Source organism: Mycteria americana, chromosome 1, assembly GCF_035582795.1.
Source record: "Mycteria americana isolate JAX WOST 10 ecotype Jacksonville Zoo and Gardens chromosome 1, USCA_MyAme_1.0, whole genome shotgun sequence".
Lineage (NCBI taxonomy): Eukaryota > Metazoa > Chordata > Aves > Ciconiiformes > Ciconiidae > Mycteria > Mycteria americana.
The window spans coordinates 27,979,979-27,995,491 of record NC_134365.1 but is presented as its reverse complement, the minus strand read 5'-3'; the positions used below and the strand labels follow the sequence as shown (position 1 = coordinate 27,995,491).

At 43.9% G+C, this 15,513-nt stretch overlaps 1 protein-coding gene across 1 annotated transcript in view; it reads left to right on the top strand.

The window, feature by feature from the left end:
- CFTR (CF transmembrane conductance regulator) overlaps positions 1 to 12,670 on the top strand; it is an 82,385-nt gene extending 69,715 nt beyond the window's left edge. The window contains exons 24-27 of the mRNA XM_075495742.1: positions 6,469 to 6,558; positions 9,712 to 9,884; positions 10,237 to 10,342; positions 11,850 to 12,670. Of these exons, the coding sequence (XP_075351857.1) occupies positions 6,469 to 6,558; positions 9,712 to 9,884; positions 10,237 to 10,342; positions 11,850 to 12,056 (576 nt within the window). The 3' untranslated portion in view covers positions 12,057 to 12,670. The remainder of the gene's footprint in view (positions 1 to 6,468; positions 6,559 to 9,711; positions 9,885 to 10,236; positions 10,343 to 11,849) is intronic.
- The last annotated feature ends 2,843 nt before the right edge of the window (positions 12,671 to 15,513 follow it).

The following is a 15,513-nucleotide window of genomic DNA, read 5'->3' as shown; positions in this document are numbered from 1 at the left end:
ATTTTCAAAATAGGGGTTTTCTTTTCCATAACCATCATAACAGAGCAGAGGTCTGTCTTCACTTTCACCCTCCACTAGGTATGTAGGCTAAATTCCGCTTTCTACCACAGTACAAGAAACCAAACTAATTGTAGGGAAGTCACTATAGTGACTGTCACTCAGTCCCTATAGTCACTCCTGATCTATTTCAGTGTCATGGAGGTGGGATTTAACTCTGACCGAGCTGTTCCTGACAGCACTGTCTTGGCTTTGGTAGCTGTTAAAAGATGCTGAAATGCTCATGCTGGAAACACAACGGCTTGCATTTTGCAAACACAAGAGGGACTCAAAATTTAATTTTTCTACTTAATGATCAGTTTTGAGTTGTGATAGCTTCCCTTTCAAAAACGTTATCCCACAGTAGCCTGAGTGGCATTTATTTAAAGTAGGCATGCTAAGAAGGCACAACCCTCTCCTCTCTGTGCATTTCCACAATCATGCTCTGAAATTTCCTCAAAGGTAGCAATTTTTTAGCACTTAGACCTTGCCAGAACAGGCCCTTTCTTCACTGCCAAGTTACACCCCCAACAAAACAGAACCAAGAGAGCAGTGGTGAGTTCACTGGTTGGATTTGTTTCTTGCCTGAGCTCTACCGACAGCCTGGTTGGTCACAGGCTGCCTGCTGAGCTGAGGCTTGCTTGGCAAGCTGCCCTTTGATAGCTGACCTGTCGTCACCCTTTCTGTCCTCTCTTCAACATTTTCATATCTATCTTTTCCTGTAAACTTTTATTTCTTTATTATTGCTGGTTCAGTTCTGCAGCATGATTTTTGGTTGCAAGCATGAAAAAAAGTCACTCCTTCAGATTGAGGCAGCTGCGCGGTGAACTGCAAATGCAGCTACATCTATTTAGTTTGGAGGACAGGTATGCTATACAGCTGTCTTCCAAAGGGTGGCTTGTATGGGATGAAGGATGCTTTTACCAGTATAAGCCATGTTTCCACTGGGAAATTTTCCTCTTGCAGCTATACAGCCAAGTATAACTTTCTCTATTGGAAGGGGCTTCCCTGTCTCTCCCATAGTCATTCTTTTGCTCTTAGCCCTTTCTTCCTTTGTGATGTGGTTGCCCAGCAGGGTTTCTGCTTTCCATCTCCAGCTGTCCTTGGGAACACATGGACTGAGGAGAAAACTAAATGCTTGGTAACAAGTAGCCTCCTTGTCCCAGTGAAAAATATGATTAATAATTCTCATAGCTGAGTCCTCACTATAGAGTCACTGAGTATAGAAAACATCATTCCGCAGCCATCAGCAAAATGCGAGAGACATTTATTACACGAGCAGTGTAACTTGCCCTTCTGCTAGTGAGGTGCATTGTTAGTTCATTGTTAAAATTATACATTTAGTTCAGTTTGGAAGTCCCTGACACATGGATCAATGCCAAAAAATCCCAGCCCTCCATTCTCTGGAAGGTCATGGGAGGTGCCAGCCTGTTTGCGTGCTTCAGCTGCAGCTCCTGGCCCAAAGCCTTGCCAAAGAACTGCACATTATGCCTCAAAAGTTCCTACATTCAGAACGAAATGAAGTTTTCACCAGCACTTTCCCAGCAGGGAAAAGAAATTGTGTATGCCACCCTGCCATTCCCAGAAGAACAAAGGGAGCCTTTTGTTCTTTGCCATTCACCTATGGCTTCAGAATGGGAAAAAAAAAGTTGCCTTTCCTTTCCTGGGAAAGCAACACAGCTACAGCAACACATGGCTATTCGCTGTCTCCAGGAGAGGCTTCGCTAACAAAAGGAGAACGGAGCTTCCTCATGAAAACTTTCCAAAACTCTCCTCTTCCTTATCCCTAAATTTCCCAATTTAGAAGAAAAGAAGTGCTCTTCCTCTGTGGGAACCTCACTGATGTGTGCCTGCATATCACACATAGCGTCCTAACATACCACCGTCTGCTCCACGCAGGCAAAGTTGGAATGGCCTACAGGGTGGTCAGGGGTCACGCTGAGCCGGAACAAAGGCTGAAACCTGTTTCTTTCAGTATCTCAAATCCATCTGCCAGTGCATTGCAGTGGTGTGAAGGGGTAAATCATATAAAACACATTTCCTAGAGCACGCACAAGGAAATTCCTTCCTGTAGCTCCTCACACATGGGTGCTGCTGAAGCACAGCCTGACTGCAACGTTGCTCCTACAGGATGTTTGTCATTCTCATGCAAAGCAATTACTCCAGTTGTTTGAAGTATAATCACAGGCCACCATCCCTTCTCTCTGGGCAGTCTTTTCTGATGCTTCTTCTGCAAGAATTTCCCCACCGCATTGCATTTCGAGAGTGAGGACATCCAGCTGCACCTGGTTTCAACACACTGAAGCTCTTTTGCGTACAGGTCCTGATGTGGATTGCATCCTGAAGTATTTAGTGGAGTCAAATTGACAAAATGCCTTCAGAAATTTGGCTTCGAATGGAGAACAAGAGACCTGCAGCCAATTTTCCATTAAAATAAATGATGAGAAACCTGAGACCCATAAGGTGCTGCTAGCTCAAAGGAAGGGGATGACTTCTGGTGTCTTCTTGAGCGTTACTCCACTGCATCCTGGCGGATCTCACACCATTTTCTACATGTAAATACTCCATATAGACTTAAAATCAAGCTTAGCATGGAGAACAAGATTACTGCAGTTTGTGGGACTGCCAGCTGACAAAAAAAAAATTAAATCATCTTTGCTACTTTATTTTACTTAAGAAGTGAAATTTTGCAACTTTTATCTTTGTAGTTCCAATTTTTCAGTAGCTATCTCACTTTGTTCATTATATCTGTCTGTCTGTCTGCCTGTCTGCCTCCAGCACTGTTTCATCGCTTCTCATATGGTTCAGGGCTGTTCACTTTTGGAGGTCGCGGGGGTGGGTGTTTTGCAGCGTGCCAGGGCGCTCCTGCATGGTGCAGCCTGCTGAGCAGCGCTGCTCCCCAGAGGTGGTCCTGCAGAGGGTCCCGCAGAAGCTGGGTTCCTGCAGGGCATCCAGATGCATCAGCATCACCATACTGCGGAGTATCTGCTGCACCAGACCCGTGCACAGGGTACCTGGGGACATTAATTAACAACCCCACCTGCTCATTTCGGGCAGTATATCGGTTGTTTTCTGCATCAAGGATTCAGTGTTGCCAGGAGCACAGCACTTGTGGTTCCCAGTAAGCTCTATGGAAGGCAGAGGTTTTAGCATCTTCAGGGGAGAACATTACAGAACTGGTCCCAAAAAATCTTGCAGAAGGTCTTCATTGCTCCCATGCTCTTATTCTTGTCTGTAAATATTGTAATGTCAATGTAAAGTCCCTAAAGGACACTTATGAAAACAAAACTCTGTACCTAATACTAAAGCATTCACATAGCAATTTGATTTTCTTTCATGTTGATGTTGTTGCCATAACATATACGAAGCAGAGGAGGCTACGTGGAGGTCATATTGTTGTTACTCTAACTTCTCTGTGCGTGGAGCTGGTGTCTAGTTCCAGCTGATGTTGCCGTTGTTCTCCAGCCCTGAGGGTTATGGGAACAACGGTCCATGGGTCTCACTGAGGACCTACACATAGGTTCTCTTTCGCTGCAACAGCAGCTACACACAGCCAGGATACTCTCACTCCTTAGCAGCCTCCTGTCAACTGATCCTTTACTCTTCTGTACATGTTTGCTTAGGTACTCCAGGGTCTTGGTTCTCCACATAACACTTAAATAACTTAGGAAGCTTATCGCTGCGAACTGGTTGTATCCCACACCGTAACCAATATGGAGAGGCTCTGGCTGCTGAGGGGGATTAGTGCCCTTCAGAGGGGTTGATTTACAATATTCAGGGTGGTCAGAACATAAACATGACCATATTTATATTCCTGAATGTTTTGCTTGTGGGTGGATGTCAGGTCTGAGAAACTATTTGTTGTATGATCACACCCATTATCAACCTGGGTAAATTTGAACAAGTGACCGGGAAGGAAGTGGTTCCAGATTTGCTGCCAGTCTCCCCAGCTATCCATTTCCCCCTTCCAATGCTTTCCTTATTTATACTTCTTCCATATTTATAAAAAAACACATAAGCCCATGGGATTCACTTTTGGTTTTCTTCACTTTAGACTTCTAGCTTCTAAGAATTATTTTTTTTTTTTCTGCTTCTTTTTAAGTGGACTCTAAACTGCCCATGTGACTTACATGATATTTACTGAAGTGAACCCTATGTGGTTTCTAATGAGCTGGGAGGAAGGAGGTGTTGCAATGGAGAGAGAAGTACCAGAATCCAGGACAATGAAATATTTACCTTGTGGAAAAAAAAAATGTACTTTTGGGAATAGCTTGCTTTTAGTGCCCTGCTTCTTGAACGCACAGTTATTAGGAATAACAGCAGTTTCTGAAGAAAGTAGTTCTCTTTATTTCTCTGCCTGCTGCACTTTAGCAGGAATGTTATTCAGCCCTATCTTCTTTAAAACTGGTTTGTTCAGTTAACTATTCTTTACCACTGAGAAATTAAAATACCTATTCCATTAGTTAAATGTACGGTGCTCAAAGTGTGAACAAACCCACATCTGACACTGTTTCCACAGCATTATTATTTCCACCCACTACTTGGAAGAATCTAATCCTGCTGCAAATATGTCGCCCCGCTCACGCCACCTAACCAGCGCAGGGCATGGGAAAAGGGCTGCGCTGTACTTCACCGAAGCATTCATTGTTACTAACAATCATGATTATAAAGGAAAGAGTCTACTCTTTCCCCTAGTCTCTACCAAAAGTGCTTCAAGGACTTTTAGCTGCGTGCACTGCTGCCTCTGCTGCAGCTGGGTGGGTGTGTTGCTGGCAGTGCAGTGAAGGTACCGTGGCACTGAAATCCAGCCCACTGACTGCAGGGCACCACGGTGCAGCTGCTTTTCTCCTCTGGTGTCTTGAATCAGGTACTTCCTTCTCTCTTACACCAAAGAAGTTATTGGCAATGGCTTACCTATCTTAATTAAGCAAATTAATTAATGTAATTTATTTTCTTCTGCCATGTTTAAACTTTTAATTAATCATAATTAAATGATTAATATAAATGTGTGTATAAATCACTTTGAAATCTGATGAAAGAATGCCAAGTTCCCAGGTTAGGTCAGATGGAGATTGTGGTAGACTGGCCAAACTCTGGGAAAGTACTTGCTAAGTATATTCTCTCAGCCATTTTCTGCTGGTACAGCTAGTCCTCCAGTGCTTTCGGTAGCGTTTGACTACCAAGACTCCAAGAAATTATGTGGCTGTGAATCACTGGCGTTTCAACACATTTTTCTCTAAATAAATATTTTCTTTAGGAAGACAAAAGAGAAGAAAATAATTGCCTCAAATTTTTCCTCTTGGTATTTGTTCTGTATGTACAAGAAAAGAGCAAGCAAATGGTAATATTTCTTAAGAAGGCACTTACATTCTTTGAGAGCAAGTTCTCCCTGCTACAAGCAGCAGGTGTACCTCGCAGCATAGAAAGCAAAAGCTTGGTTTTATCTCATAAGAAATGTTGTGCAACCTCAGTGTCCCTTGAAGAACCTCATTTCCACCAGCATCTGACACACCCACCCCATGTAAAAAGAGATTAAACAAATATTTAATTGTGTCTGAGTCATAGCTTTTCATGCTACAAAACGTGTATCTAAGGGATGTTCGCTTAAATCTGCTTGCCTAAACTGATGAGAAAAGTAGAACAGAGTAGTAAACTTCAGTGCAAGAAGGATGCGCTGTCAGTGCTGGGAAATGTGCATCTTCCTCATCTTGCGTGACAGAAGGGAGGCGTGGGATAGAGCAGGGACAGAGCACGAGCCATAGCATCGATCAGGGAAGACTCGTACGAGAGCGTGTTGTTGCTGCCACAGTCGTGAATCAGGTTGTGCTGTGTCACATCTCAGTGACGTGACAGTGAGAGAGAGAGGGAAAAAACCCTCCTTTGAGATAGGACTGGGACATGGTGAAACATCAGGTAACAGAATTATGCTAATATATCTTTGGCTACAATTGATTAGAAAAAGAAAACTTCATTGATGAAAACCAACTTAGGACACTGTCCCCGGATACTGACAAATATCCAAGAGATTTTTTGTCTCAAAACAAAATTGTGCGAACATATATTTTGGGTCAGTGATCTTTTTTTTGTTTGAATATGTTTCACATAATAAAGAATCAAAAATACTTTTAAAAAGGCTTATTCCAAAATGGAAATACAGTGAATCTTTTATCCTGAAAACTGCTGAAATGTGATTTTTACTTTTTTTCAGACAAGTTTGGGTAGGTTTTTATTAAGACATAGGCTTTTTGCCAAAAACTGAACATAAGGATTAAAATAACTTTTTTTGGAACAATGTTTTCCAAAGTTTTTAATAACCTCTATCTGACAGTGGCGGCAGGTTATTCTTTCTCGGTATGCTTTACTATTTACGATGCTTTACACAATGTTTCAGGATATCTATCTACCTGTGTCTGTATATCTTTTTTCTTGTAGAAAGTGTTCATATTTTCTGGAACGTTTCGGATGAATTTGGATCCTTATGGGCAGTGGAATGATGAAGAAATATGGAAAGTCGCAGAGGAGGTAAAACTGTTCAGAGTTATTTGTATCCCTCCAGTGAAGCGGTTACAGCAGAGTGCAGTGCAGGTCAAATGATTGTCATATGTTACATTTATATAGAGTCTTAGAAAAAAGAGTGCTGAGGAAAGATAATGCTATGCTATAAACCATGTTTCCTTATTACCTAATAAAAAGGCGCCTTTGTCAGAGAATAAAAAAAAAAAAAGATAAACTTCCATACAGCACAGTCTGGGTTCCTCATGCAGTGATTTAGCGTAGGTGAGGTTTTATGTTTGGCTCTGCTGGGTGACCCTGAGAGAAAAAAAAGTGGAGGAAGCTGATACAGCAAAACGTCCTGTAATCTTTTCTCATTTTAATATTTCGATGAATATATGAAATCTCCGCAAGGCATTTTTCTACCAAAATGTGTAAAAATGACTAGTGAACATTTTGGAGGCCAGAAAAAAAGAAGAAAAATGTATGTGGCCTGTCCTAGAAATAAGACTGGTGTTATTGCAATAGGAAATATTTATATTCAGCTTAGCAAAATCTTTCCTCAAAGTATTTTCCAGTTATTGCCATTCTCAGGCCAACGTAAAGCCAGCTGAGAAGGAGCACTCTCTGCCACTGCATTCAGGCTTACATACCACTTGTGTCACGGGCAGTTGCCTCATGGAATATTACATTTTATGAACCTGAAGGTTTTCTTCTAATTCTAAGTTTAGGTTTTAGCAGCCTTTTTTTTTTTTTTTTTTTTTTTTTCAAAATTAGGGCCAGAGTTTTACAGTTCTGTTTCCATGTGGAGCTGAGCCCCATGCATTACGGTTGTCAGATGCCACCTATTGGCTCTGATAGTGCTTAATAGGTTGCACAGGTGTACGTAATGCCTAGAGAAAAGGCAGGTGAGAGTTACGGGAGGGAAAGAGCTGCAGCCTAGAAAGCAGATTTCTCTTTCCGAGGTAGGGATGACCTAATTAATACAGACTCAATAATTAATTGGTGCCATTTTCCTTGTTCATAGTAAGTCTCAAGTGTCAGAAGATGCTTACAAGTGTGGGACTTAATCCCAAAGCTTCCCCCTTTCCCAGCCAGGAGGTTAACGCAGTCTCTGCTCTCTTTCTCTTTTGGGTTTATCTACTTTCTTCCCTATGTTTGGAAAAGAGGAAAGTAGACACTATCTATGAGTAATTTACTGTCAAAGGAAAACATCATGACATTTTTGGTTAAATGATGTGACAGAAGCTTTTCAGCTCGTCCTAGCAGAGACAACAGAGTGCTCAGTGCTATGCTTCTCCACTTCTCTGAGGCTGGGGAAAAAATGGAGTGTGGATTAACATCCCCTTTCTTGAAAAAGACAAGTTCTACTTCTGCTTTTGAGGATTGTTTTCACTGTGCGTGTGGATCAAGCCTGGGATTTTAAAGAGCTAAACCTCATTTACAACGGCATGAAAAAAAATTATTTTGAAGTGTTTATCATTACAGAGTTTGGCAAATCCATATGTGATACAGAGTTTTTCATTGCACAGGCAAGAGAGCAAAGCAAATAGAAAAGAAAAAAAGCTGTAATACTTTTTAGTAGGAGTGACTGGATTGCTTACAAAGTTCATGCTCTTGAAATCTGGCTTGTTAGCAACAGTGAGTCAGTGTAACTTTGGGAGCACGGCACAGAAAGAAAGTTAACTGTCAGCTTATCCCTGACCCATGTTGGCTGCTGAAGACTGCTGAGGATTTAGAGGATCCTGCTGAGATCAGCATCAGCTTTTTATGCTCCTTGCAATCAGCTGCAGAGAGCAAGGCATTGTCTGAACAGATGTCAGATGGTTCACTTTTTATTGCCCCCATATTTCAGCACCTGAATCTGTGAGATTCAGGTGCTGAAACTTTTGAGGCTAAATTTTGATGCTAAATTGCATCAACTTTTGAGGCTAAATTTTACTCTTGTAGGCAGCTGTCTGGACCCTACAGGTACACAGAGAGACCCTGTGCAGTTTTAAGAAGAAAGCACCCTTTCCAGCCATTAGTTGCAAAATTTCATTAAAGGCCACGACGTGTGTTCAAAAGAGGAGTGAGGAACAAAGCAGTGGCCTTAATTTGCTTATAAATAAAATCATGAACTCTTCAGAAACTCAACAGATGTACCCACACACCCCAGTTTAATATGTTTTCCATGTAAAATGGAAACACAAAGGAGGAATTCAAATTTTTTTTGCCCTGGAATGAAAATGAATTGCAGATCAGTAATATTTCAAAAATCCAAGGGGGGCTCTTCATAAACCACTCGGGTTGCATCGCATTTTTATAACGTCTTTTGGAGCAATGCAACTCACATATGTTTCCTGGTTGTCATATTTTACAAAAATTTCTCTGTAAATGCTGCTGATTAGGCCAAGGAACACAGTCGGTTTGCACCTGTGGAAGATGCAAAGCTGTGCTTTGAGGTGTACAAAATACATCTCCTAATGAGAGCAAAAAGGAGCACTGGAAGAAACAGTCAGAAGACATCTGGGCTGGATTCTGGTTTCTGGTCAAAGTGAAGCAGCTTCTCTTGGCACGGGCACCCCTCTAAACGTTTTGTCAGCAGTGCTAGAGGGAAACCCGTGATGCCACTAGTACAAACAAAGTGCATGAGACCTTTGGGGCAGCAAAAGGAGCAGATGGAAATGCTCTCAGAGCCATAGAGACAACAGCCGTGGTGACCTGGGTTATTTCCTCTGTTGCCATAATGTAGCATGTGAATTTTGGTAGTTTCTTTTTACCCTCCTAGTAACCAAAGAGGCCTGGTTTCCTTTCCAAAATCACTTTCCTTAACATTTCCAAGGATGTACATCACTGCTGGATAAAAATTTTCAAATATATTACTTTCTCTAGCCTGCTAACACAGAATGTTTTGGTCAAAATGCCAAAACTCATTGTATGTGACAAAGAAATGACGCATTAACTCTCAGCTTCCCAGCATAAATCCTAGCATGTTGTAAGAGTCAAATATTTCAGTGCTTTTCACATCATCCAGCTACTAGCTTGTAGTCTTTATAAGACAGATTCTTCTTTTCATCAATTTATATTTTCTCTTCTCTGTCAGAAATGAAAGGCAAGGAAATTAAAGGCATTGGTTGCCGTACCCACAGTCGGCAGTAGCTGTAACTCACCGATTTTTCCTGTTCTTTTTCTTTCCGGCAGGTTGGGCTGAAGTCTGTAATTGAGCAATTTCCAGGCCAGCTTGATTTCGTTCTTGTGGATGGAGGCTGCGTCCTCAGTCACGGCCACAAACAGCTGATGTGCCTTGCCCGGTCAGTTCTCAGCAAAGCTAAAATCTTGCTGCTCGACGAACCAAGTGCTCACCTGGACCCTGTGTACGTTTTGATCATTTTTCTATCTTCTAATATGAAATAAGAAAATCAGTGAGGCAGCACCACCGAAAGACACCTTCTGTAACTTGTCTGATCTGTTACTAAACCTGATTTCAGTAATGTATGTTAGTAATTCTGCATGGGGGATCAGGAAAGCCTAGTTACAACCTTAGCTTTATGGCTGACACGCACTTTCCTAGCAGAAATGCAGCACGCTGAGACACTGCAGAGTGTTGGTGTCCATGCATGTGAGCTTTACAACACGCAGCTAGACTATTAAATACCATAAATAAAGTTATGAGCTGTGCTGGCATGTACATTGCAGTCTAAACGGTGATGCTTGTTGGCCTTTCAGAACTTCCCAAGTGATCAGGAAGACTCTGAAGCATGCGTTTGCCAACTGCACGGTCATACTCTCTGAACACAGGCTGGAGGCGATGCTGGAGTGCCAGAGATTTTTGGTGAGTGTTTCTCATAGTCTCACGTACTGTTGTATCATTACATTTGATGAATGTGCAAAACACACCAAGCAGAATTGATGAAGTTGGCTGGATTGATGGGGGTCATTCAGGGCAGTTGAGCAACCTAGTCACCTGCAGAAGAGCAGCAGGCTCCTGTTTGCTCTTTCACATGAGCGATCATAGACACCTGTGTTCAGATGAGCTGGGTCACATTATGGAATAGCTGGATTCCTTCTTTCAACCAGAAGGACAGTTGTGTAGGTTACCCAGCTGCTGATCCAGGTGCCCTATATTGCCGATTGGCTCAGGAGCTCCAGAAAAATCCCAGCATCTCACAGAGCTTTACTGCTGCTAATGTAGAAACAGCTGCCCTTGCTCTTGAGCAATGGGAGGCTCCATGGGGCAGAGGGGTTTCCTGAGAAAACATCTGATGGTCAGAATCACTGATTTCTTTCATCAAGCCACTTGAATATTCCTTTCTTGTCTGATCAAGGTGATAAAGTATTGAAGTCCTGGGGTATTTCCTTTGGTATATAAAAATGGTTAATAAAGGAAATAAAAGGCAAGTTATGTAATTGTTCTTAAAAATGAGGTTCCTTCCTCTGTATTTTCTTGATGCTTCCATAAGAGAGGACCTTCATTTTATTAGCAGAGTGAAACATTGTTTTCCATGTGTATTTGCTTGGGTGTGTTATCACAGCAGGAGGAATACAGTCTGAAGTTGAAGCAGGCTAGTCAATGGGCAGGTTGTATGTCCTTTTGGACCTGCTGCTCCTATGCGTGCGCTAGACTTCAGCCTTGCTGCCAGCCCGCAGCCCATGCTGCACCTGGCTGTGTCGGCAGAGCCCCGGCAGGCAGGCAGCCCCTGCCCGGAGCAGATTTCCCACAGTCAGAACAACATTTTAGCAACGGAACTGCTAAAAGCTCTTTCCCATCAGACCTGTGCCCTTACCCGAGACATGTTGGCATTGCAGTGCCAGCAGAAGAGCCTGATTTTTCCCCGTCTGTTGCCTGACAGGGGAGGCTGGCACAGCCGTACAGGGCAAACCTGTTGTCTCCTTCAAACACAGGCCAGCAGCGCTTCCTTGTTTGGCTAGAAGAAAGCAAAGAAGGCCTGGCACCTTGCTGGCAGCCTTCTCCCTCTGCTTGTGATATAACTGTTTTCTGCAGTTAACACTTTCTTAACCTGGCAATTTAGCAGTGCCAGGGAAATGCCATGGTACCTGGAGACTTCAGCAATCTCAGAGGTAAAAATCAAGTTGCAAGGAGAAACCAGCAAGGTCAATGGCAATTTGTAACTTCAGCAACAGGCACCTTTTCCACATGTTAAAATTTAACATCTGTTTTTATGGTTGTAATTAGAAATTGCAAACTGTAAACCGGGCTTTTCCTGTTAGAAGAAGATCTCTGTTATGTCTTCATGTCTCTTCCCTACTCCATTAGTTGTGTTAGCTGAATTTTGTCAGCACCACCATTGCCCATCTAATGGAGCAATATGTTTCTTCAGGTAATTGAGGACAATAAATTGCAGCAGTATGAATCCATTCAGAAGCTGCTGAATGAAAAGAGCTCCTTCAGGCAAGCCATCAGCCATGCCGATCGCCTTAAGCTACTCCCGGTACACCACAGAAACTCCAGCAAACGCAAACCTAGACCCAAAATCACTGCCTTGCAAGAGGAGACGGAGGAAGAAGTGCAGGAGACGAGGCTGTGAGATGTGGGCACCCTCTTTGTGGAGTGAATCATCAGCAGTGCCCCATGATGACAGGACCAGCACTTCTGAACCTGCGGGAGCCATGCACAAATTGAACCTTGCAGGAGGTGTTCACTGCAGACTGCATGTGTATTTGGGAATTACTTCCCTTTCATGGTTAATTGTGTGCAAGTTAGTACATTCTTTGAAGTTTTGCCACTTTTAATGGTAAAACAAGACTTCTTTGAAAAGCTGCTCTAATTTGGTACAAACAAGATGGCAAGCAGAAGTAACCTGCTTTGCCCGACCTAATCGTTTCAGAAAACTTCTAGAAATGTTCTTGCTGTGGTGAGAGGTCCAGACAGCAGGACGAATGTGAGAAAAATAATCAAAGCTGGGTGGAAAATAGAAAAATCAGAATGTAAAAAGCTTCTTTGGATTCACTTCCTGCAAAGGAACTAAGGGACAATATCAGCAAGGCGCACAGAAAACTTCCTCCTCTTTGTTCTTCATGCAGCAACTGTAATTTCAACTTAGGAGAAGAGGCCAAATGCCCTTTCATAACAGCACACCGCTCCACGTGCATAGGTGAGAATGAAGGAAGAGAGGATATTGGCTTGCAAGCCCGTCAACATCTGTCACATCTCCACAGTTAAGGAAGAACTGATATTTCCTCTTAAAACCTCAGAGGCTGTCAAGCCGACCCTGCAGACGCTCGCAGCGGGATGAGTGCAGGCTGACACCAGCGTCTAGTGAAAGGCAGGACTCGTGGCAGTGGAACTCTAATAGTCTGCATAGGTCTGGCACCTTTACATGCTTTTTTCTCTAGCCTAAAAAAAAAAAAAAGAAGAAGAAACCTCTCTGCAGTAGACTTTAATAATGAAATTAAATTTTTATACTCTTCTGGGTTGCAGTTTTATGATGAAACTGAACTTTCTCTAGGATATTTTATTTATTTTAATATTGTTGCAAACATTTACTAAGGAAATGATGTATTTTAAGAGTGATTATGTACTATAAAGAAAAATATATTTGTACAAAACGTTTTATATTTGGATTGTTGGGGTTTTTTTTGCTACTGGTCTTTGATGCCACATTATGATAGAGCTGTTAAAAACGAGGGCCGCCCCAGAGTTAGTCCTGGTACTCTCCAATGCTGTCTTTGTGCACTAAAGTATTCTAGTGATACAGGCAGATTATTTTTTTCTTTAAATAAAAGAAAAATAAAAAAGAAACCGCCTGTACGACACTTTACAACACACTCCCCCACGGTGCAGACACGGCAGACCCATTCTGCTACTTCCACTTCAGTCATTGCTGCCTCTCCAAACGCGTGCATCGTTTTTAATAAACACATTTTATGTCTTACGGAACCATCGGTAAGGTCCAACGCCGGCGCCCAGCCCGCTGCCTGGCCTGCCCGCGGGCCGCGGCCGGCGCCGGGCGGCACTAGGTGGCGCTGCGGGGCTCCGCCGGGGCCTGGCTCCGCCGGGGCCTGGCTCCGCCGGGGCCTGGCTCCGCCGGGGCCTGGCTCCGCCGGGGCCTGGCTCCGCCGGGGCCTGGCTCCGCCGGGGCCTGGCTCCGCCGGGGCCTGGCTCCGCCGGGGCCTGGCTCCGCCGGGGCCTGGCTCCGCCGGGGCCTGGCTCCGCGCCGTCTTCTCCCGGGGGAACAACGCGAGGCTGCAGGTAGAAGCAGCTGGGTCCCTCACAGCCTCCGTTATTCCCGTGGGGTGGTAATTTGGCAAAAGAAGGGCTCTAAAAAGAGCCTTTTTAAGGCCACCGCTACCAGCTGGTTAGCAGCACCACCGCTCAAATGCTTTGCAAAGATAAAGCGGTTATAAATGAGCTTTATAGCTTTCACGCAGCTGGAGCCCTGAAGCTGCAAAGAGCAGCACATGCATGTCTGGAAAGTAAACTCCTTTAGGCATAATGTAGCAACAGCAACTATGCCCCTGGCCTGGGACGGCACCCAGCTGGGCTGGGCACTGTGGACGAGAGCCGCTGCGGGTGCTGCTGGGTCAGGCTGAGCCCGCGAGCTCCGGTGCTCACCCTGGAGCAGCTGCTCGCCCTGTCCCACTCTCGTTTTCCTCTAGCTCTGTCTCACATTACATATTTTCTGTCCCACATTACCTGTTTCCTCTGCAAATATGCTTTTTTCTTCTATCTTATTTTTTCCCCACCTGGTCCTTCATACTGTACTTTCTTACCTATCTTCTAGCACTTACCTGGGTCTCTTTCCTTTCCGTCTGCGTGAACATCTCCTTGCTTTGCCTAATTTTCTCCATGAAGTGATGCCTCTTGCTCACAGAGAGTTCTGGATATCCTTGAGTCTTGATTTTGCCACGCCACTGTTTCTCTGCCACTAAGCTCTGCTTGCTGTAGCCTTTATAACAACTGAAAACCAACTGTGTATTGAAGTAGCATCACTTCTGAATCCCATGTCCATCCCCCCTACCCCTCAAATTGTTCACCTCACACTGTGTACCACGTTTCTCACACAGCCAACTCTCGGTTTGTACAAATCCTTACAGTGTATGCGGCCAAGTCGGCCGGGAGGCCAGGGCTCCTGCAGTGCAGCCAAGCCTAAGGAGGAATGCCAAGGATCACTCTTTTTCAGGATGTTACTCAGAGGAGCACACATACCATGCGGGAGAGTTTATTATCTAAATAAACAAGATGATATGGAAAGGTCAGCAGAAAAGAACCACTGGGTCATCAGCATCAGTGCGCACTTCAAAGCTTGCACAATTAGTAGCGTTAATTTTTTGGGGTCATTGTTAGAGTTAGGAGGTGGCCAGTTGGACTGAGCGGACAGGGAGACATTTCAAGAGAGGAAAAGGTAAATACAGCAGGAGCACGTAGTAGAGGGGATATATGCGGAAGCTGCTGATACAAACACCCAGAAGGAGCGCTTTGAAGGAAGAAATAAAATGTCAACTGACTGCCCCCCGCCCTGGAGCACACGCTGCACAACACTCATTGAAACAGCTTCTGCCATCGGTACCTGGCCACCACCACTATACTGCCTGTCTGAAAGAGCCCAGGCAAAATCCTGCAGAAATTGTTCTCTCTCTGCCCTCTGAAGGCAAGTGGGAAAAGGCTGGAGAAGAATGTGCTGTTTCTTTCAGTCCAAAAGTACTACTTCAGCTACTTCGGAGCTCAGGCTGGAACAGGAGGTAAGTCGGTACCAGCCTCCATAAATGAGGAGGACAGCATCTGCTTCCCAACAAAAGTCAAGAAGAGCGCATTACCTTCTAGAATAAGCATTCTTGTACTTGCTGTCGGTGGGATAACAGCTCCCAGGGCTGTTTGCCTGAAGCTGAGCTGGGAAGTTGCACATGCTGCTCATGGTGGAAAATGGAGCACAAGGGGGAAGGAAAAAAAAAAGAAAATGAGGCTATAACACAAGCATAGTGGAAGAAAAGACAAGACAATGACCTTCATAAACACAGGTTGAACATTATTTAAGAGAATTTTTC